The 23,256-nt window shown below is 39.6% G+C and overlaps 2 protein-coding genes across 3 annotated transcripts in view; one reads left to right on the forward strand and one right to left on the reverse strand.

Moving 5' to 3' along the window:
• FANCD2 (FA complementation group D2) overlaps positions 1-1,703 on the reverse strand; it is a 62,781-nt gene extending 61,078 nt beyond the window's left edge. For both annotated transcript variants that reach the window (XM_045832405.1, XM_045832404.1), the window contains exon 1: positions 1,519-1,703. The gene's annotated coding sequence lies outside the window, so the exon portion shown is untranslated. The remainder of the gene's footprint in view (positions 1-1,518) is intronic.
• A 62-nt stretch (positions 1,704-1,765) lies between these two features.
• Positions 1,766-23,256, forward strand: EMC3 (ER membrane protein complex subunit 3). The gene is made up of 8 exons (XM_045832434.1): positions 1,766-2,108; positions 10,971-11,028; positions 11,360-11,453; positions 12,867-12,971; positions 13,647-13,728; positions 17,310-17,389; positions 18,770-18,852; positions 22,057-23,256. Exons 1-8 carry the CDS (start codon positions 1,954-1,956, stop codon positions 22,183-22,185), a joined length of 786 nt encoding a protein of 261 aa, XP_045688390.1. The 5' UTR covers positions 1,766-1,953; the 3' UTR covers positions 22,186-23,256.

Below are 23,256 nucleotides of genomic sequence, written 5' to 3' on the forward strand. Positions count from 1 at the left end.
TCAGTGGATTGAGTGCCAGCCTGCAAACCACAGGTTTGCTGGTTCCATTCCCAGTTAGGGCACATGCCTGGGTTGCAGACCAGGTCCCCAGTAGGGGGGATGTGAGAGGCAACCACACACTGATGTTTCTCTCCCTTTCTCCCTCCCTACCCCTCTCTCTAAAAATATATATTAAAAAAAATAAAAATTTTGCTCTAGAACAGCTGTGCACACAGCATCAGCCTCATAAATCTGGTTACATCACCTGATCATTTTCTCTTGTGCTTGATTTAATCTTACGTTGTGTTGCACAGTAATGTGCTAGACAGACTTGTAGCCTAGACTGCAAGAGGCTATATCATCTAGGTGTGTAAGTACATTCTATGATGTTTGTACAATGATGAAATTGCCTAATGATGCATTTCTCAGAATGTATCCCCGTGATTAATCGACTCCTGACTGTACAGTTATATGCTACAAAAGGAAAGCACAGGGCGCTAGAAGGGCTTACAAGTAAATTTAGTCTCGTTGGGGTGGGGGTGATGAAGAAAAAGCTGCGATGACTTCTCAAGGATAATCTCTTTGAGAAAATAATTTTGAGCAGGGGCCTGGGTGTTGAAATAGGAGTTAACCAATAGAAGAGGTATGAGTAGGTCTGGGCAAAGAAAAACTCAACACTGAAACAGGAAGAAGCGTGTAGAGTTACAAATGAGACTGCAGAGGCAGGGAGTGCCTGAACCATAGGGCCATCCAGGCTATTTTGTAAATCAGAACCATTCTGGTCTTAGTGCTTTTGCATAAGGTGTTCTTTTCCTCCCAAATGTACTACTCATCCTTAAAGACTCAAATCTCATCTTCCTTGAAAAACGTTCCCGTCCCCAAGGAAGTTTGCTACTGTAGCTTCCCTGTTCCACTGAGCATACCTAGGAGCTCTACTGAACTCACACTAGACTACGGGGCTCTCTGAAGGCAGGAACCCAGCCTCATTTATCTAAGTATCCCTAGGGCCCAGCACAGTATCTGACACAAAAAAAATTTTTCTGAGAATATTTGCCAAATGAGAATGGCTGACAGGCAGGTAAATACTAACAAAAACTGTTTTACTTCAGGTTATTCCTCACAAAATTTTTTAAGGTAGGTACATTATTCTCATAATCAATGAAAGACCTGAGATTCTAACTCAGGCAATCTGGCTCCAGAATCTGCCCCTCGTAACTACCACCTACATTATCTCTTGGTTATAATAATGGCTACCGATAAGAGTTAACATTTACTATGCACCAGGAACCATGCTAAGCGTTTTCTCCATTCATTGCCTCGTTTAATAGCTATAACCATTGTCAGCCATTTTACAGGCGGAAAAGCTAAGTCGGAGCCCGCTGACTAAAAGGCATACCCTTAACCATCTTCTACCTTCTGGTTTACAAAGAAGCTTAAAAGACCGGAAGATGAGGCCCGCTACCTGGCCTAGGCCATTTGGGTAGGGGTTGAGGATAAAAGCCCTTCTCATTTCCCCATTTTAACGACGCTGGGGGATACCTGAGGGTCTATCCCACGATAGGACGTAGGAAGAAGCTAACGTTCAAGGCGTGGAACCTCGTACGGAAAGGCCCAGCAAGGCCCAGGCCTACAGGACAAACCGCCGGAAAGCGGAGCCTGCAGGAACGACCAGCGCAGTTCCACTCGCCCGCGGACGAACCGTCTCCACCCACTGTTTATTTCGCTCCCGCCAGGCCTGACGCCACCCTGACGTCACCAAGCCGCGCCGCGTCGTGACTTTAAACTTCCACGCCGGAAGTGGGCGGCCGGGCGGCCCGGCTTGGGGCAGTGCGCTGGGGCTGTGGCTGCGGTAGGTTCCCGGGCTAGCCAGGCTGAGGGTTTGAGAGGACTCGGAGACGAGCTTAAGGGGCAGCTCAGGGCCCCAGGGGAAGCGAAACCCAGCTACACCTGGTCAGGAACCGGCGTTCTGTGAAGATGGCGGGGCCTGAGCTGCTGCTTGACTCCAACATCCGCCTCTGGGTGGTCCTGCCCATTGTTATCATCACCTTCTTCGTCGGCATGATCCGCCACTACGTGTCCATCCTGCTGCAGAGCGACAAAAAACTCACCCAGGAACAAGTCTCCGATAGGTCAGTACTTTCCGGATCCGACGACCTCCCTCCTCGGTGACCTTGGGCAAGATAATGCAATCAGTTTACCGGTTTCCCACTGCCTGGGTGACCTGGGCTGAGTTACCTGTTTCCTTTCATCGTCTGTCAAGTGGAGATAATAACGGGATATGCCTCATAGAGCAGGGGTGGGGACTAAATTTTAGATGATGACTATAAAACCTTTAGCTGGGACGAGTTAAGTGCCCCCCCAAAATGTTGTTGTTAATATTTGGCAAGTTGCCAACCCTGGGTGGGATTATCTATAAACTGTAGATACGGTGGATGTGATTATACTCCTTTCACCAAACTACAGTGGTGGTCAGCTGAGATACCAAGTGACCAATGCTTGACAAACATAAAACTGCCATAGAGTGTGAAGAGTTGTAATTATTTCCCCTACTGGTGTGGAGGTAACTTTCTCATGTGCTTCATTACAGTATTTATCTGTGAAGAGAGTTAAGTTGAGATGATTTTAGGTGTTGTCTAGACGTGTGCCTCCTCATATTAAAATAATAAACATTTTCAACCAGTCATTCTGATTATTTTCAGAGATCACCTCAGTAAATGTTATTATGTCCTTAACACTTCCCTAGCATTTAAAAAATATTTTATTTACTTACTTATTTTTAGAGAGAGGGGAAAGAAAGGAGAGAGGGAAAGAAGTATCAATGTGTGGTTGTGTCTTGCACATCCCCTACTGGGGACCTGGTCCACAACCCAGGCATGTGCCTTGACTGGGAATAGAACCAGCAACCCTTTGGTTCGCAGGCCTGCACTCAATCCACTGAGCTACACCAGTCCCAGCCCTAGCATTTATTAATCTCCGTTTTTAACAAAGAGAAGCCTCAGGCTCAGAACTTCCCATAGACAATGGTATCTAGCTAAAATTTAATAATTTTGTTTTTAGTGTATTTATTTAAACAGTTACTTTCTATTTATGGCAAGTAATACTAGTTTTACATTTGCTTGTAATTTCAAGATTTCTTATATAAGTAGAAGAGTTGACATGTAAGAAAATACTAAGTTTTTAATAGTACAAATGCTAGGTGAATAAGATGAAAATAATAACCATGGAACAAGAATGACTGGAGTTTGGGAAGGACTGCTATCATTTTCAGTTGTGCTTCCCAATTATTCTGAGAATAGTAATAATAAGCCAATGTTTATTAAGCATTTATTCTATGCAAGGCACTATACTAAGCACTTATATTTATTAACTTATTTAAAATTGAAAACAACTCTGAGGTAGCTGCTTTCCCTTTTTATAGAAGCTAAGGCTTAAGAGGTTCCATGGTCACATATGGTGACTGACATTCAGGCCCTAACACCAAGTCTTCTGGTTCCCAAATCTGGAACTAATTTAATGTTTCTCTCTCCCTTCCTCCCTTCCCCTATCTCTAAAATCAATAAGCATGTCCCCATGTTAGGATAAAAAAAATATTTTCCTTTTATTTCTCCCAATTGTTATGAGTATTAATTGCCTTTTTTTAATGGTACATCAACTATTAATTTCATTTTGGATTATGAAAAGGAGCTTTGGATCCGATATCATTCAGAACCATCACTCTAAAATCACATAGTGAACTGGGAGCAGAGAATCTTGGACAGGAATTGTAGTCAAGAAAATTTAAGTTGGCAGTGAGACTGACCTGGGTGCAAGTATGGGCACAATATTTCACTATTTTGGCTATTTGGGGAAGGCTACTTAACTTTTCCAGGCTCCCTTTTCTTCAAACGTAAATATGAGTTTAGGATGATCTATCTCAGTGTTACTTTGAGAGTAAAATGAGAACAGTTTATTGGCATCAATGCATCAATAAATGCTGACCGTCTGAGCTCTCTCCACTTTACATCTTTCTATAGCCTTCCTTTCTGTGGTGAACTGACTTCTTAAGGTTATCTGTAAGAGGTAGGTTCTGATCAGTTCTGAAACTGATGCCACAGAAAAGTGTTGTACATCTGTCCCCAGTACTAAGGGATACTTAGTTGTGTACCCTTTCTCTCCACCCCATCATTTGACACTCAGAAAAGTTCCACAGATTTCATAAGACCCTCTAGAGGGCAGTACCACCTACATGAAGAACCACCACTTTAAAGAAAACTCAACATTTCTGGTCATAATTGCTCCATCCCTTAAGTGAGGTAATTGGATCATGCCAGCTCTGACATGGTGTGACTGTACCCCACAAGGTCATCATTTTAACTTGAGTAGAATGCTGATCACATGATTCTGAACTGGCCAAAGTCCAAGGCAAAAGATGTATTTTAGTTGTGAAACATTCCTCTAAATACAGTATATAAGTTTCCAGTTACCTGAATGATCACAAAATGGGACATTTGGTTTCCTAAATTAAGCTTTTGCTGCCTCAAAACTTAAAAGGACCATGTTTGAGATAGCATGTACATAAAAAGTAGTTTTCAAGCTTGAAGAATATACTGACTCTTTGGAAAGGAAAAAAAAATCCAGATCTTTAAGAATATAGAACTCCAATTTGAGAAATACTAACTTTAAAAACTAAAGTTTTATTTTAAGAAAACGTTTTTCAGTTACAAATTGCCACCATAAAGAAAAGCTTTGTCTTTATAACCAGTACAAGGACTTACTTTTATTTATTTATTTTAAAGATTTTATTGTGTTTTTTTAACTACTACTTTTTTTTTTTTAAAGATTTTATTTATTTATTTTTAGAGAGGGAAAGGAGGGAGAAAGAGAGAGAGAGAAACATCAATGTGCGGTTGCTGGGGGTCATGGCCTGCAACCCAGGCATGTACCCTGACTGGGAATCGAACCTGCGACACTTCGGTTTGCAGCCCACACTCAATCCACTGAGCTACCCCAGCCAGGGCTAGATTTTATTGTTTTTAGAGAGAGGGGAAGGGAGGGAGAAAGAGGAAGAAAAACATCAATGTGAGAGAGAAACATTGATCAGTTGTGTCATACACGTCCTGACCAGGGACTGAACCCACAACCCAGGCATGTTCCCTAATCGGGAATTCAACCAGCAACCTTTTGGTTTGTGGGAGGACACCCAGCCAACTGAGCCACACCTGTCAGGGCAAAGACTTATTTTTATTTATTCATTTATTTTTAATTTTATTTATAACTTTTTCTTTTTTAAAATTGTTGTTCAAGTACAGTTGTCTCCATTTCCCCCCCACCATTCCCCCCCACCCCAGCCATCCCCACCTCCCACCCTCGATCCCGCCCTGCTTTGGCTTTGTCCATGTGTCCTTTACACATGTTCCTGACAACCCTTCCTCCTTTTCCCTCCATTATCCCCTCCCACCTCCCATCTGGTTACTGTCAGTGTGTTCTTAATTTCAATGTCTGTTAATATACTTTTTAAGAGATTTTATTTATTTATTTTTAGAGAGAGTGGAAGGGAAGAAGAGAAACATCAATGTGTGGTTGTCTCTCAAGCACCCCCTACCAGGGACTGGGCCTGCAACTCAGGCATGTGCCTTGACAGGGAATGGAACCAGTGGCCCTGTGGTTCGCAGGCTGGCGCTCAATCTACTGAGCCACACCAGCCAGAGCTCCAGTTATATTTTGCTTGCTTGTTTGTTTTGTTGATTAGGTTCTGCTTATAGGTAAGATCATATGGTATTTGTCTTTCACTGCCTGGCTTTTTTCACGTAGCATAATGCTCTCCAGATCCATCCATGCTGTAGCAAAGGGTAGGAGCTCCTTCTTTCTTTCTGCTGTGTAATATCTCATCATGTAAATGTACCATAGTTTTTGATCCACTCATTTACTGATGGGCACTTAATGTTGCTTCCAGGACTTGGCTATTGTAAATTGTGCTGTTATGGACATTGTGGTGCATAGGTTCTTTTGAATTGGTGTGTCAGGATTCTTAGGGTATGGTCCCAGCAGTGGAATTGCCATGTCAAAAGGCAGTTCCATTTTTAGTTTTCTGAGGAAATTCCATACTGTTTTCCAGTGGCTGCACCAGTCTACATTCCCAACAACAGTGTACTAGAGTTCCCTTTTCTCCACAACTTCACCAGCACTTGTTGTTTGTTGATTTGTTTATGATGGCCATTCTTACCATGTGAAATGGTATCTCATTGTGGTTTTCATTGCATCTCTCTGATGTCTAGTGATGCTGAGCATCCTTTCGTATGTCTCTGGGCCCTCTGTATGTCTTCCTTGGAAAAGTGTCTGTTCAGGTCCTTTGCCGATTTTTTAGTAATGGAATGAAAGTGCAAATTTAAAAATTTCTTGTAGAATTTGTAGATCTTGGAGAATATATCTGTGGGTCTCAGTTTAAGAAACTGAGTGTTTATAATGTACAGAATAATTTAAGCTTGCTTGATTCAGAGTTCAAATGCCTCAGTAACAATTCTCAATCCCAATTCTACAAAATTTCTCAGTAGCATATAGGAAATCTAGCTGAATTTCTGTTGGTCACAGTGCCTGCAGGAGTCCTGGGTTATGTACAGTGAACAAATTTTTATTGATCACCCACCATGTACATTGCACTGCGCTGTATGCTATGGAGTATAAATTAGACAAAGTCAAGGCTCTACTGTCAGAAGTTATAGTCCAAGTGGTAAACATGCAAAGGGAAAACAATGGATACCACTGATCTTATGCTTAGGCTGTGCCAAATACATTGGTAATCATTTTAAATGAGATAATACATATGAAAAACTCAGCTTAAAATCCTTCAGTATTTCCCTCTTGGTCTCTTAAAAATTGTGGTAAAATATACATAACATAAAATTTACCATTAACTATTTAAAAATTTTTTTAAATATTTTATTTATTTATTTATTTATTTTTAGAGGGAGGGTAAGGGAAGGAGAAAGAGGGAGAGAAACATCAATCAGTTGCCTCTTGCATGTCCCCAACTGGAGACCTGACCCGCAACCCAGGCATGTGCTCTCACAGGGAATTGAACCAGTGACCTTTCAGTTCACTGGCCAGCACTCAATCCACTGAGCCACACCAGCCAGGGCCCATTAAGTATTTTTAAGCATACAATTCCATGGTATTAAGTACGTTCACATTGTTGGGCATCCGTTACCACCATCTACTTCCACAATATTGTCATCATCCTAAACAAAAACTCTGAACCTATTAAATAATTCCTCATTTTCTTTTCGCACTTGTAACCATGATTCTAGTTTCTGTTTCTATGGATTTGACTATTCTAGGTACTTCATGTAAGTGGAATCAGACAATCCTTTTATGTCTGGCTCATTTCACTTACCATAATGTTTTCAAGGTATGTCCATGGTGTAGCCTGTATCATAATTTCAGTCCATTTTACAGCTAAATGAAGTATATAACATGATGACTTCACGTGTATACTTTGTTAATTGATTACCACAATCCAGATGATTACACATGCATCACCTTACGTAGATATCTTTTTCCCTTTTTTTTGGCAGCAAGAATACTTAAGGTCTACTCTCAGCAAATTTCAAGTATACTATACAATTTTATTAACTGCAGCCATCCTGTGGTGTGTTAAATCCACAGAGCTTATTCATCCTACAACTAAAGGCTTGTGCCCTTTGACCAGCATCACCCTCCTCCTCCTGCCCCTCAGGAACCACCATTCTACTTCTTTTTTAAAAAATATATTTTTATTGTATTTTTTCCATTACCATTTAGTCCCTTTATACACCATTCCACCCTCTACTTTCTGTTTCTATGAGTTCGACCTTTTCTTATACATAGATTCTATGTATAAGTGAGATCATACGTTGTTTGTATTTGGCTAATTTCATTTAGCATAATGCCCTGTAGATTCATCCATGTTATTGTAACTGGCAAAATTTTCTCCTTTCTCATGGCTGAATAATAGTCCATTTTATATATACTTATATATATTTATAAGTATTTGTATATATTTCACATCATCTTGATCCATTCATCTGCTGGTAGACTCTTAGATTGTTTCGTGTTTGGCTGTTGTGAGTAAAGCACAGGGAACACGGGAGTGCAGATAGCCCTTCGACATAGTAATTTAGTTTCCTCCAGGTATGTGCCCAGAGGTGGAATTGCTAGATCATATTTATTTTTATTTTTTTTGCCTTGTGCCTTTTTTAAGTCTTTTTTTTTTTAATTTAAATTATTTTATTGCAGGCCCTGGCTGGCATAGCTCAGTGGATTGAGCGTGGGCTGCGAACCAAAGTGTCGCAGGTTCGATTCCCAGTCAGGGTACATGCCTGGGTTGCAGGCCATGACCCCCAGCAACCGCACATTGATGTTTCTCTCTCTCTCTCTATCTCCCTCCCTTCTCTCTCTAAAAATAAATAAATAAAATCTTAAAAAAATTATTGCTGCTTAATTACAGCTGTCTGCATTTTCTCCCCACCTCTCCCCCCACCCCAGCCAAACCCACCTCCCTCCCTTGCTTCCACCCTCCCCCTTGGTTTTATCCACATGTCGTTTATAGTAGTTCCTCTCTATTTTTATTTTTTTGAGGAACCTCCATATCATTTTCATAATGGCTGAACCAATTTAAATTTCCAGCAACAGGGATTCCCTTTCCTCCCCCTTTGCTCTGAAGATAAAGATTAAAATACAGTGGGACCCTTAAAAAGGAAGCAAATCCTATAGTCACATGCTATAACATTGATAAACCTTAAGAACATTATGCTAAGTGAGATAAACCAGGTACAAAAAGATAATAACTACGATTCCACTTAACGTGAGGTATCTAAAGTAGCCAAGTTCAATGAAACGGAAAGTAGAACGATAGTTGCGGGGCAGCAGGGAGAGGGAGAAAAGGGAGTTAGTGTTCAGGGGGTGTAGAGTTTCAGTACTATGAGATGAAAAGTTTCTGGAGTTGTTTTATAACAATGTGAATATGCTTAACAATAATGAAGTGTGTGCTTAAAAATGGTTAAGATGGTAAACTTTGTTATGTGTTTTTTGCCACAATTAAAAAGAAGATACATTGGGTCCCATGTGGCCTTGTATAGACTGGTTCTTGCTTACTTCTCAAGCCTCACTTTCACCACATTTTCTATCCTGCCAAAAAAGTTCTCTTTCATCCAGCAAATGGCCTTTACTCAGGTCGGTCCTCAGAGACATACTGCTTATGACAGCCACAAGGCTTTCACCTATGCTGTTCCCTCCAGCACTTTGCCAAGGAAATCTCTGCTTATCCTTAAGATTCCAATTTAATCATTCATGCTCAGAAAAGCTTTCTCTGAGACCTTGCCTTCTCAGACTCAGTCAGATATTCCTGTTAGGCATTCCCATCATACTATCCATCTCTCCCTCATAGGACATAATAGGTAAATTTCACATTTATTCCTGTGGTTATTTGATTAATGTCTTTCTCCCCAACTAGACTTTAACCTTCAGGAAATACTTGATTTTTGATCACTTGTTTATATCACCTAACATATACAGGGCACTCAGAAGCTCAAGAAGTATTTGTTCAATGAAGATAAATATGTTATTGTACAGAATATGAATAGAGGCATAAGGAATCTCACCCAAGATTATATAGCTAATACATGACAGAGCCAGGATTTGAATATATCTGTCCAACTCCAGGGCTTAAATTTTTACCCATTATTCTAGACCCAATGATATTTAAACTGCTTGTGGTGAAGGACCATTTTTTTAGTTTTATATTTCCAATCTATCTCAGACTAATGCTTTTATAAAATACGAGACCATGTATTTGAATGTTGTGACAATGTCAAATTACTGTAAACATCTCTAAACCCTTATGCTCAGTGTCTGTATTACCTCATCACAGACCATCATTGGTACATAGGCCACACTTTGAGAAGCTTCGGACCAGCTCCCAGGGAACAGAACATATTACATGTCAGCTCTGCAAGCCTGTGTATGGAGCAGTCAACTGTATAGTACAGTGAGGGTGGGGGGGAGATCACAGAATCCATGAGAACACCAGGGACAGGGAAGAGTTGCATGGAAAAGGTGGAGCTTGAAGAAGGTGCTAAGTCACGATGAGGTAGAATTCGGTGAAGGAGAGGGGCACTAGAGAATTCCTGGCATATGGAGAGAGCTAGAACATGCATCAGGTGACAAGGGGACCCTAGGGGAACTGGCTGACTGCTTAGAGAAGGGGGGTTATACCGAAAAGTAGAGACTAGAGCAAGCACAGTTTTCTTGTATTAATTTCTGTATACAATCTTTTTTTTTCCAACTTTCAAGAAGGATTTCCATTAATCTAAGGAGGCTTTTTCCCCCATGAAACAACTTTTGAAAACCTAGAAAAAAATGGTATTTTGATCACTGTTCTATTTGCTGTTTGTATCTTAATGCCACCCACTTATGGGATTGCACTCTATTATCTTTAATGGTCAATTATGTTCGAATATCACCAAATAATTTTATTTATTAATTGATAAATGTTTATTGGAGCTTACTAACAGTCTGAATACTGGGTGAAATTTCTACTTGTTGCCTGTCAGATACCATCCTGTCAAGTCCTGGGCTCATTTCTCTATAGGGCTTAAAAAGGTAGTTCTTCAGACCTCACCCTTCCTCCCTGCTCCTGCGCGCAATCATCTGAGCAGCACTCGATTGCTACTCTTTTCACTCAGTGAGAGCTCCCTCTTAGCTCAAAGGGGAGAAAGCTGAGTGTTCCAAATGTGTCTCTCTCAGAAATCTTTGTTCAGAAACACAGACACTTCTGAAAAATGCTCTTTTGAAAACCTGATTTGGGTGTTAAATATGTCAGATTGTTTTTAAGGATACTTGTAGTGTGAAAAGTTTCCACACAGGACTGTTGCCAAATAGGCCCTCTCTTGTGTTTAAATAGGTCTTCTACTTTATTCTCTCATTTTCTTCTAGGGTTTCACTTTTTAAAATCTCATTGTTTTGTTTGTATTTTTCAGTCAAGTCCTAATTCGAAGCAGAGTCCTCAGGGAAAATGGAAAATACATTCCCAAACAGGTACATCTTTTATTAAAAGCCCCACAATTCACTGTTCAGGACAGAAGCTATCTGAATGTTTTATAAGGGACTCTTTGGGGAAAACTGAAGGTTGGCAAGTCAGGAATTAAGCTGTGGCCTAGTGGTGTTTGCTGTCACTGTGACCTCGCCCTTCTTAGGAAATTGCTTTTAAATGTGACTCAGCTAAAGTGTCAGCTCAGCTGCCAGGTAGGCTGTCAGCTCTTAATGTAACAGCATATTCCAAGGGCCTTCTGACTAAACCTCTGGGGAATAATTTGACAATTTGCTATGCTTTGGTTTTGAGATTTAAAAAGCTCTTCTTTTCTATTAGTCTTTCCTGACACGAAAATATTACTTCAACAACCCAGAGGATGGATTTTTCAAAAAGACTAAAAGGAAGGTAGTGCCTCCTTCTCCTATGACTGGTATGTTTATTCCCTTCTCTCATCTTTAAGGAAGATTTTTAACACGAGTGGGGGGATGAGAGGGACTAGACTAGAAGGATGTCATTTGATTTGTAAAAGAACAAATTGTAGACGATAGTAATCTAAGAGAACTTAGGAATCATCTAGTACAAGGGTTTAGGGAAGTCGAGTTATCTTTTTCAAATAAATCTTCTGGGAGCCCCAATATATAAAGTAGATTTAAAAAAGAGCTCTCAGTTAAGGGATTGAGGAGGCTAGAGCCATTTTTCTCTGGGTCTCTCCCGCTTTCTATTCCTCAAGATGCAGGCTATATGGAACACTGAAGGAAAAGCTGGGGCTGCCATCAGTGCCTGCTGTTGTTGCCGACAGGTGGCCACCCAGCTTCTGCTTGAATGAGGGGGAGCTCGCACTACTTCCCCAGAGCAGCTGTTTCTTTGTCAGGCATGATTTCTTGACCCACCCTACAATTTTTGCTCTAACAGATTTATCACTTTCACGGATTACAGTCATGTGAAAAATACAGCATCTTTAAAGCAAAATAAAATGTACTGTTCTGTATTGACTGTCCCCTCATTTTAGTACCCCTTTCTTTAGGTGAAATAACCAGTTACTTTAAACCCAGACAGGAGGTACTAGAATTTATTCTAATAAGTCTTTTAGAAAACCTACAAGGAACAAAAGACCAGTAAATGTATGAAAAGATACTTGACTTCACTAAAATCTATGAAACGCATATTAAAACCAGATGTCCTTTTCATCCCATTAAATTGGTAAAGATTAAAAAGTTTGACCAAAGTCATGGGCAGTTAGGGCCTCTCACTGTTGTTGAAGGACAATCTGACAGTATCGGTCCAGTTTTAAGTGTTCAAAACCCCAACCCTAGAAAGTGTTTGAGTTTCTCTTATAGAAACTCTCACTAAAACATGCAGACTTATGTACATATGAGGTAGTTGTTGGCATCTTTGTTTATTGGAGAAAAAAAATTGGAAACACTCTATAGTTCTACCCAATTGTGATGACTTACCACATTGTGAATTCCTAAGCAGACGTTAAAAATAAGGAGAGATATTATACCAATGTGGAAGTAGCATTCACAATATATTCATTTTTTAAAATTAAGAAGCAGGGTAGTAAGCATAGTATCCCTCTATTCATATATAGAGAAAGAAACTGTGTGTGTGTGTGTGTGTGTGTGTGTGTGTAAATAAAAAGATGGAAGGATCCTTAACAGTTTCAGGTGTTTAGAGAGCGGGCTTAGAGGAACTGTCTGTATCCTGTTTGCATGTCATTTGAATTTTTATAATGAACTGATATTACTTCAATTATCAAATAAATTTAAAATTTACAGAAAGTCAGGGGGAAGTCTCTGCCGACAGTGGTAAAATGTGGTGGTCTCTTGTGTTTCCATCTTAGATCCCACTATGCTCACAGACATGATGAAAGGCAATGTAACAAATGTTCTTCCTATGATTCTTATCGGTGGATGGATCAACATGACATTTTCAGGCTTTGTCACAAGTAAGTTCCCACCGACAAGATTCGAGGTTTATTTCATCTGTGCTCCTTTCCCTTCTCCCTGTTCAAAGAAATCAAAGTACTAACATCATGGGTTCTATGTTTTGTAGTAGAAACTGTTAACATCCTTTGAATAACAAAAAGCAAACTATGCTATGATTTTATGGCTGTTATTGCAAACCGTAAGTTCAGAATGTCAGTGCTTTTTTATAACAGATTCAAACAAGTGGTTTGCTAGTTTGTGCCTGAACCTAATTTAGTGTTCTAGTTGAGTGTAGAATAAAGGGAAGCCCATTTCTGTTTTGACTTCAGTTTTAAGTGTTGGGATGAATCATTTATCTATTGTTTATAAGTTGTTTTGATTTGATTGGAATAAATTTGGTTTCCTAGTAATGCAGTTTTCTGTTTAGATATATTTCACTTTAGGTTCAACAGATTAGTGCAAGTTTCTTTTGAGATTTTAGGTCACAGCTCAGTTTGAGTCCCTGCTTCTTAAGCCATAGATCAGCTGGTGTTCATGGAAGAGTGCCATTTGACTGACTTCTTCAGAAGAAATTTGCTAACAAACTGTATGATACAGAGTTCCCACCTCTTCAGGGAAATAATATATACATTCACAGCTAAACTCTTCTAAAAATAAAGAAGCTAGGAGTAATTGTGAACTTCTTTCTTTGCCAGCCAAGGTCCCATTTCCACTGACCCTCCGTTTTAAGCCTATGCTACAGCAAGGAATCGAACTACTCACACTGGATGCGTCCTGGTAAGAACTTTCTTTTTTAAAATAAAAGCACATGTCAAACTCTAAAACTGGTATTTCTTAAAGAATAGGATTTCCAATTTGCATATTTCACCCGAATAGGTTTTTGGAGTTTTTCTCACTGAAACTCCACTCAAAATGACATGGGCTGATTATGGCAACTTTTATATGAGTCTTAGTGAAAGACCAGAATGTGTTGGCCTCTTTTCTCTAGATGCTTGAATCTTAGGAGTGCAAGGGTAGATCTATTCACAGCCAGAAAGTTAAAAGATAAATCCAGGAACTTTGGCCAGGGCCAGGCAAACCTTTTAGCAGTACCCTTGGAGTTTATGGGAGTGGATGTTTGTATTATTTTTTCCAAAATACATTACTGTTAGTAATAACATTAATTCTTTTCATCGGTACTGGTCACTATGCTAGGTGTTTTCCATATTTTATTTTTATCCTCATATCCAGTATTTCACATATTATGAAATTGAGATTTAAGACAAAAAAGTCTGTCCAAATTCAGCACTCATATTTTATTTACTGCTCTATTTTATTTATTTTTTTATTTTTTAAGTATATTTTATTGATTATGCTATTACAGTTGTCCCATTTCCCCCCTTCACTCCCCTCTACCCTGTATACCCTCTCCCACCCACTCCCCCCCCTTTAGTTCATGTCCATGTGTCACACTTGTAAGTTCTTTAACTTGTACATTTCTCATACTATTCTTACCCTCTTCCTGTCTATTTTCAACCTACCATCTATGCTACTTATTCTCTGTACCTTTTCCCCCTCTCTCCTCCTCCCACTCCTCTGTTGCTAACCCTCCATGTGATCTCCATTTCTGTGGTTCTGTTCCTGTTCTAGTTGTTTGCTTAGTTTCTTTTGGTTTTGCTTTAGGTGTGGTTAATAATGGTGAGTTTGCTGTCCTTTTACTATACATGTGTTTTTTATCTTCTTTTCTTAGATAAGTCCCTTTAACATTTCATAAAATAGGGCTTGGTGATGATGAACTCCTTTAACTTGACCTTATCTGAAAAGCACTTTATCTGCCCTTCCATTCTAAATGAAAGCTTTGCTGGATAGAGTAGTCTGGGATATAGGTCCTTGTCTTTCATGACTTCTTTCCAGCCCCTTCTTGCCTGTAAGGTCTCTTTTGAGAAATCAGCTGACAGTCTGATGGGAACTCCTTTGCAGGTGACTGTCCCCTTATCTCTTGCTGCTTCTAGGATTCTCTCCTTCATTTTTACCTTGGCTAATGTAATTATGATGTGCCTTGGTGTGTTTCTTCTTGGGTCCAACTTCTTTGGGACTTTCTGAGCTTCCTGGACTTCCTGGAAGTCTATTTCCTTTGCCAGATTGGGGAAGTTCTCCTTTATTATTTGTTCAAAAACATTTTCAATCTGTTGCTCTTCCTCTTCCCCTTCTGGTACCCCTATAATTCAGATGTTGGAATGTTTAAAGATGTCCTGGAGGTTCCTAAGCTTCTCCTCGTTTTTTGAATTCTTATTTCTCCATTCTTTCCTGTTTGGTTGTTTCTTTCTTCCTTCTGGTCTACTCCATTGTTTTGAGTCCCAGTTTCATTCCCATCACTATTGGTTCCCTGTGCATTCTCCTTTATTTCTTTCATGGTAACCTGCATTTTTTTCATCTAATTTGTGACCAAAATCAACCAATTCTGTGAGCTTCCTGATCACCAGTGTTTTGAATTGAACTGTACATCTGATAGGTTAGCTATTTCTTGGTTGCTCAAAAGGATGAGTCCTGGGGAATTGATCTGTTCTTCTGTTTGAGACATCTCTCTCTCTTTTTTTTTTTTTTTTTTTTTTGGTCTGGTCGCTCCTGTTATGGTGAGGGGCGGAGCCTTAGGTGTTCACCAGGGCTGGGCACCCCAGTTGCTAGATTGTGACATCGTGTGTGAGGGCAGGGGCAGGAGGGAACAATGGCGGTATCTCCGTTCTCCGTGGGACCTCAGTCCCTTCCCTGGGATCCTGGGTTGCGCGCTCTGCCCTGTTCCACAATTGCTGCCTCACTGGGTCTGCCAGCTGCTGCTTGCGTACTCAGGGTCCACCCGCTGCGATCTTGTGCACCCCAGCTGCCTTACTCGCTCCCGGTTGCCTTATGCACCCAATTATCCCTGTTCTCCGCACCCGGCTGCTCATCTCTGCCCCTCCTACCAGTCTGGATGAACGGGTCTATTTCAACTTCTTGGCTGTCTGACTTCCATTCAGATAAATTTTCTGTCAGTTCTGGGTGTTATTCTGCCTCTAAGTTGTTGTTGTTCCACTCTTGGTTTTGCGTGGAGGTACGGTGCATCCACCTATGCCTCCGTCTTGGCTGGAAGTCTAGCCCTGATTTATTTCCTGTTCTATTTTTTTATAGCAGAATAATAAAACCCAAAATCTGAAAAGCTCTTAGAATACTGTTATAGTATCTAGAACCCAGTACTGCTTCTTCATGTGTTCTCTCCAGACTGTTTTGTCTATGGCTTCCCAGAGACTAGTATTAAAAATGAAGCCAGACAAGAGGAGGAGGAGGAGAAGAACGAGCAATGGGGTCACCAGTGGTAACTTCCCTGAAGGGAGCAAAGCAGTTTCTGGTTGTATGGGTGGGGCAAGGCAGACCAGGTGCTGAGAAAGTCTTAGCTGTGCACGATTCCACTAGAGAAAAGCTATAGTTATTATTATTATGACTTTATTAAACCTTGACCTTCCAGACACATTTGGGCTAAGCAAAAACTTTATGTACAAGAAAAACTTAATTTTTTCTTAGCATCTGTTATTGACATCCTTGTGTAGGCAAAGGAGACTTGAAGACAGGTATACAACGAGCTTACTGCTAGATTTCAATCTACAGCATTATGTAGAGATAGGTTGTTTACTTACCTGGTGGGGTAACCAGAATAGACCCCTGCTGTTGTGTGACTCAAGTATTGGAACAAAGTGTGGATTCTTTCTATCTCTGTATCATTTCTCATTTTCCTTTTAGGTCTTGTTATATCCAAGCATATTTACTTTGTGAGGGCAGAGTGGGAAATCTAAGCTAAGGAAAGCTTTGGTGATAAAGTTCCAAACTTGGAATGGCCTTCCCAGTAGCCGTGGTCTTCAGTATTGCAAGTCTTTCCTGAAAGGCATCTCTAATCCTTTCCTGAAATATGAAAGCAACTGACACTGTGATTTCCTCTAGAGAATGGGACTCAGGACTTTAATTTTATGTATTTCTGTACTGTTTGCATTTGTTATTTATAGTAAGTGTGTTGTTTTTATTAAAAATAAATGGTTTGAAAGCCCATTATGTAGAAAGAAAAGTAAGCAAAGCTTACATTCCCTGATTAAATGGAAGCATACCAGATGTGAATTCAGTCCCTGCTACTGAAGGCAGAATTTATTACATAACTCAAACAGTTTGCCTACAGTAAGCTGTAAGTATTTGAAAGACTGCCTTCACAATTTGTATTTCATTTTGGTTGTACTTTGAGTGAATATAGCTTACCCCAGGTGATTTCTTTACATATTCTGGACAACTTTGGGTGTTAGAAAAGTGTGAACTACAATAATTCTGACATAACTACCTACATTGTTTCACTTTTGCTTTAGGGTGAGTTCTGCATCCTGGTACTTCCTCAATGTATTTGGGCTTCGGAGCATTTACTCTCTGATTTTGGGCCAAGATAATGGTAAGGAATACATCAGATTTAATAAGCAAATACTTTGGACTGGCTGGTGTGGCTCAGTTGGTTGGAGCATTATCCTGTAACCAAAAGGTTGTGGTTTTGGGCATATGCATTCCCTGGTCAGGGTGCATATGGGGGGGCAACCAGTCGATGCTTCTTTCTTACATCAGTGTTTCTCTCCCTTTCTCTATCTCTAAAAGCAATGAAAAAAAATCCTCTGGAGAGGATAATAAACAAATACTGTGATAGATGAATCATCCATGCCATAGTCAGAAAAATCATGTAGGCTGTGCTATTTGTTAGCGTAGTTGAATACAATGCTTTATTCTTTAAATTTGTTTTTAAGTTTCTGAGGTATTTTGAAATAGTCTAAAAAATTCCAGGCTCAACCTTGGCTGGTGTGGCTCAGTAGATTAAGTGCCAGCCTGTGAACCAAGGGTCACCCGTTCAATTTCCAGTCAGGGCACATGCCTGGGTTGCAGCCAGGTTCCCCAGTAGGGGGCGCACGAGAGGCAACCACACACTGATTTTTCTCTCCCTCTCTTCCTCCCTCCCTTCCCCTTGATCTAGAAATAAATTTTAAAAAATTTTAGGGTCAAACTGAAGGTCTTAATTCTCTGTGGCAATAACAGGGACAGTCATAGCGCTCCATTGTGATACCTACAAGTAGGCACGCAGCACCGGCATTGTGAGCCTGTAAACCTGAAGCTGAAAGAAGGCCTGGTTTGATCAGTTAGTTCACGCAGGGGTATTCAACGTTTTGGCATCTCTGCGCCACACTGGAAGAAGAGTTGTCTTGGGCCACACATTATATAGATTGTGACATGTTATCACAAAAATCTCATAATGTTTTGAGTAAACTTACAATTTTGTGTTGGGCCACTTTCACAGCCATCCTGGGCTGCATGTTGGACACCCCTGGTAGAGTTCTTGCCAGTACCTGTCCTGGCTGTCTTACTCAATGGCTGGGATCCCAGGCAAGTCACTGAACCACTTTAATCCTCTGTTGTAAAATAGGAACTTTAATCATTAACTTCAGGGTTTGTTGTTAGGTGTGGATAAGGTAGAATATATAAAGCACTTAGTGAAGCACTTGGCATTAGCACTCGATCAGTAACCAGTGGCTGTTGTTATCATTTAAGTTTGAAGTTTAGTGCTTACTTTAGTTATCTTTCATCTCCTACATTTTTATCCCCGTTTTTCAGGAGAGGTGAAGTGACTTTTCCAGGGTCACATAGCCAGTGTGAGGTAGGGCCAGTCAGTGAATCTGTCACATGGTTCTCTAACTCACTACTGAGCATCTGCAAGTTTTGTGTAAGGACTGTCCCTCCCTGGGCATACTGCTGAGCCCTGGCACTAATGTAGGTACATCTTACCCTGCAGCCGCTGACCAATCACGGATGATGCAGGAGCAGATGACTGGAGCAGCCATGGCCATGCCTGCAGACACCAACAAAGCTTTCAAGGTACATTCACTTCTTCCAGCTTCACTGAAGCTCCCAAAGGTGTTTACTAGAGTCACTTTAAAGATGGGTTCCCTGAAGTGACTGTAGTATGTATTGTCTTATTATTTAAATTTAAATTTAGCAAAAATGTATTTTAGTTTATATGTCTCTTTTTCCTGAGTGAATCATCTGTTAAGGAAATCGAAGATTCTTGGTACTTTCATTGGTTTTTAAATGGTCACCAAATTTAATCTACACTGTAAGTGAAGCTGTAAAAACAGTCCACTCAGAGGCACCAGGTAAACATTTGGAATATTTTTTAACTTTTTAGGACCCTGTCCTATAGACATCAATATAAATTACATTTTTAAAAAATCAGTAAATAGAGCCTTTTAATGAAATGATTTTGTAATTTATAAAATGCAGATATAATTTTTATACAGTGAAATCTCAATAATTTCTCTTCACAAGAAACTAGAAATAGAAGGGAACTTGCTCATCTTGCTGAAAGGCATGTGTGAAAAACCCACAACTTACATCATACTCATACTGCAAGCTTTTCATCTAAGATCAGGAACAAGACAAGGACATCCAGCCCTGGCCGGGTGCTCAGATGGTTAGAGTGTCTTTCTGATACACTAAGGTTGCGGGTTTAATCCCTGGTCAGGGCACATATAATAATCAACCAAAATGATTGTGAATGAGTGACAAATCGATGTTTTTTTCTCTCTCTCTGTCTCTAAAATCAATCAGTCAATAAAAAGACAAGGATGTCCACTCTTGCCACTACTATTCAACATTATACTGGATGTTCTAGCCAGGAAATTTAGTTAAGAAAAAGAATTAAAAGGCATTCAGATTACAAAAGAAATAAAACTATCTTTGTAGAAGACATAGTCTTGTATATCCTAAGAAATCTCTCCTCCCCAAAAAATCTATTAGAGCTAGTAAACAAATTCAGCAAGATTTTAGTATACGGGGCCAATATACAAAAATCACTTCTATTTCTATACACTGTTAATAGAGAATCTGACACAAATTAAGAAAACAGTTCCTTTTACAATACTATCAAAAAGAATGAAACACTAAGGAATAAACTTAACAAAAGAAACACAAAACTTGTACACTGAAAATGACAAACATTGCTGATGAAATTAAAGAATGCCTGAATGAATGATTAGAAAACTTAATATTGTCAAGATGGTAGTACTCGCAAAATTGCTCCTTAGAGTCAATGTAAAACCTGTCAGGATTCCACCTACCTTTCTTGCAAAAATTGACAAACTAATCTGTTCATATGGAATTGAAAGGGACCTCTAGTAGCCCAAACAATGTTGAATAAGGATAAAGTTAGAGGATTCTGATTTCTGGTTTTTAAATCCTACTTCAGAGGTACAGTAGTCAAAACAGTGGGATTAGCATAGAGATAGACATAGACAGATCAATGGAACAGAACTGAGAGTTCAGAAATTAGCCCATATCAATTGACTTTTGACAATGGTGCCAAAACAATTCAGTGGGAAAAAGAGTAGTCTTAACACTGGGCTCAGAGTTTGGGTTTTAGGGGATTAAAAATTTTAGAAGTAAATAGTGGTGATCTCACAACATTGTGAATGTAATTAATGCCACTGAATTATATACTTAAAGTGGTTAAAAGTGGCAAATTATATATATATATATTTTTTTTTACCACAATAAAAAATGTTCTAATTAAAAAATTTAAATGGGTCAAATACCTAAATACAAGAGCTAAACTACAAAACTCTTAGAAGAAAACATAGGTGTAAATGTTTATGACCTTAGATTAGGCACTGACTTATCATATATCACATTAAAAGTGCAAGAAACAAAAGGAAAAAAATAGATAAATGGGACTTTGTCAAAATGGAAACTTTTGTACTTCAAAGGACACCATCAAGAAAGTGAAAAGACAAGACAACCCACAGCATCGGAAAAAATGTTTGCAAATTCGTGTATTTGATAAGGGCCTAGTATTCAAAATAAAAAGCTATCAGAAAACTCTAAGAACTCAGCAGTAAAAGACAACTCAATTAAAGAATGGGCAAAGGTTTTGAATAAACATTTTTCCAAATAAGATATACAGATACCCAATAATTTCATAAGAAGGAGCTCAACATCATTGGCCATCAGGGAGATACACACCAAAACCACAATGAGATACCACTTCACACTCACTCAGACAGTAATAATGAAAAAGTTGCACAATAACAAGTGTTGACAAGGATGTGGAGAAATTGGAACCCTCATATGGTGGTAATGGTGAAGCCACTTTGGAAAGCAGTTTTTAACCTTTCTTCAAAAAGTTACAAATAATTACCATATGACCCAGCAATTTCATGCTTAGATAAATACCCAAGAGAACTGAAAATATATGTCCACACAAAAACTTACGCAAGAATGTTCAGAGTACTAGTCATAATTGTCAAAAAAAGAAATAAGCAGACCAGATGTCCATCATCTGATGTACAGAAAAACAAAATGGAGCACTTTGGTATATGTGTACAGTGCCTGGGGAGCGGGATATGTACAGTGGAACACTGGGCCATAAAAAGGGGTAAGTATTGAATCATGCTACAACAGGAAGGATCCTTGAAAACCAGTAATAAAAGGCCACGGTATTATGGCCAGAATAGATGAATCCAAACATGTAAAATAAAGTGGTTGTGGGAGAGGGATAAGGAAGTGTGTCTGCTGTTTGATATGGAGTTTCTTTTTCTGGTGATGAAAGTATTCTGGCATTAGGTAGTGGTGATGGTTGCACATCTTTGTGAATATGCTAAAAAGCACTGAATATTAAAAGGGTGAATTGTATGCCATGTGAAATACAGTTTTTTTAAGGAACACAACCATGAACTAACATTTGTATTGCATGTCAAATTTCATAAAGCATATTTTTAAAGCCTACTAATTAAAGGCAGAGTATTCAGCATTAACAGACTATTTGAGAAATGTGATTAGTTACTAGCTCCAGTGACCTTGAACAAATATTTTACTTTTCTTACTTTTAGTCTCCTTGTCTGTAAATTGGGGTTGGGGTGGGTGGGGTGATGTCAGCACCTACCTCATAGGACCCAGTGAGTGTATACATGTAAGTAGCCTAACCCAGCTCCTGGCCCAGAGTAGATGCTCATGAAAGGTCAACACTGCTCTTAGAAACAGCCCTTCTGCCCCTCTCTCCCTGCCCTGGTGTTCTTTCCTTTGCAGACAGAGTGGGAAGCCTTGGAGCTGACAGATCACCAATGGGCCCTAGATGATGTCGAAGAGGAACTCATGGCCAAAGACCTCCACTTTGAAGGCATGTTCAAAAAGGAATTACAGACCTCTATTTTCTGAAGACCAAGCAGGAATTAGCAGTGTCAGGAACTCGGGTAGTGCTTAACCTTGTAACTTTCATTTGAGCAGGAGCCTCTTGGAATAAAAGGAGGATGCATGAGCTGGCGGGTGTGCAGCAAGGATCATTCTTGTCTGAGCCAGTTCCCCTTTATGTTTGAAACTAGAGGAATATGTGCTGGGTGACTTACCCGGAAAGAGCTATTTTTAAAATGTTCTAAATTTTCCATCTGGTGACTCTAGTAATGAAATTCAGAGAAAGGGGGAAAACTCAAGCTAGTGATAATATATAAAACTTAGCAAAAATACAGTCTTTGGAAAAGGTGTTGTCAGTTATACCTAATTATTATGTGTAGTCAGTCTGACTTCTAACCACAGTAGACTCCTGTTTTCTTGGGATCCAAACACCCTGTATTTTACCTTTTATTTTTTGTTAGTATTTTTATAACTTTCTTTACACAAATAATACAGTTTCATTACAAAAATTTAAGAACTGTGGATGAGCAAAAAGCAAAGCTCTCTGTGTTGTTCATTTTGAGCCTACAGAATAACAAATAGCAAAGGGGTCAAACCTTATTCAGATAAACTTTTTTCAGAGTGAATACCCAGGGCTAGGACAGACTTAGCAAAACATTGCTATCTCATAACACTGTCCCGTGAAAATCAGTGACGGTGAGACACTGCCGGATTCTCAAGTGCCTTTGGGATCATTAAAGACAGGTTAAATAATGTGAGGTCTTCATCCGGAGTTCAGAATATATCAAGTCCATTGACAAATCAATGGTGCTGTACCATATATGGCTTCTCGGTTGAATCAAAGACTGTATTTCCCCAGTTATTCTGCATAAGAGAGAGTTTCTGTGTCACTGTACAAAGGGAAAGAGGGCGATTGAGGGCAGGCGTAGTTAAGGGTTGCCCAGGAATCATTCTGTCTAGATTATCTCCCGGGGAAGTGGCCCGGTGCCATTTCAGTACTAAGACTGGAATGTAATTTGCATGTTGAACACTGTAATCAAGAACAAACAACTCTTGACTCTACAAATTAAACCATCCTGTTTTCTTTGCCTGGAAAAA

Source organism: Phyllostomus hastatus, unplaced genomic scaffold, assembly GCF_019186645.2.
Source record: "Phyllostomus hastatus isolate PE091 unplaced genomic scaffold, TTU_PhHast_1.1 phas_contig_16, whole genome shotgun sequence".
Taxonomy (NCBI): domain Eukaryota; kingdom Metazoa; phylum Chordata; class Mammalia; order Chiroptera; family Phyllostomidae; genus Phyllostomus; species Phyllostomus hastatus.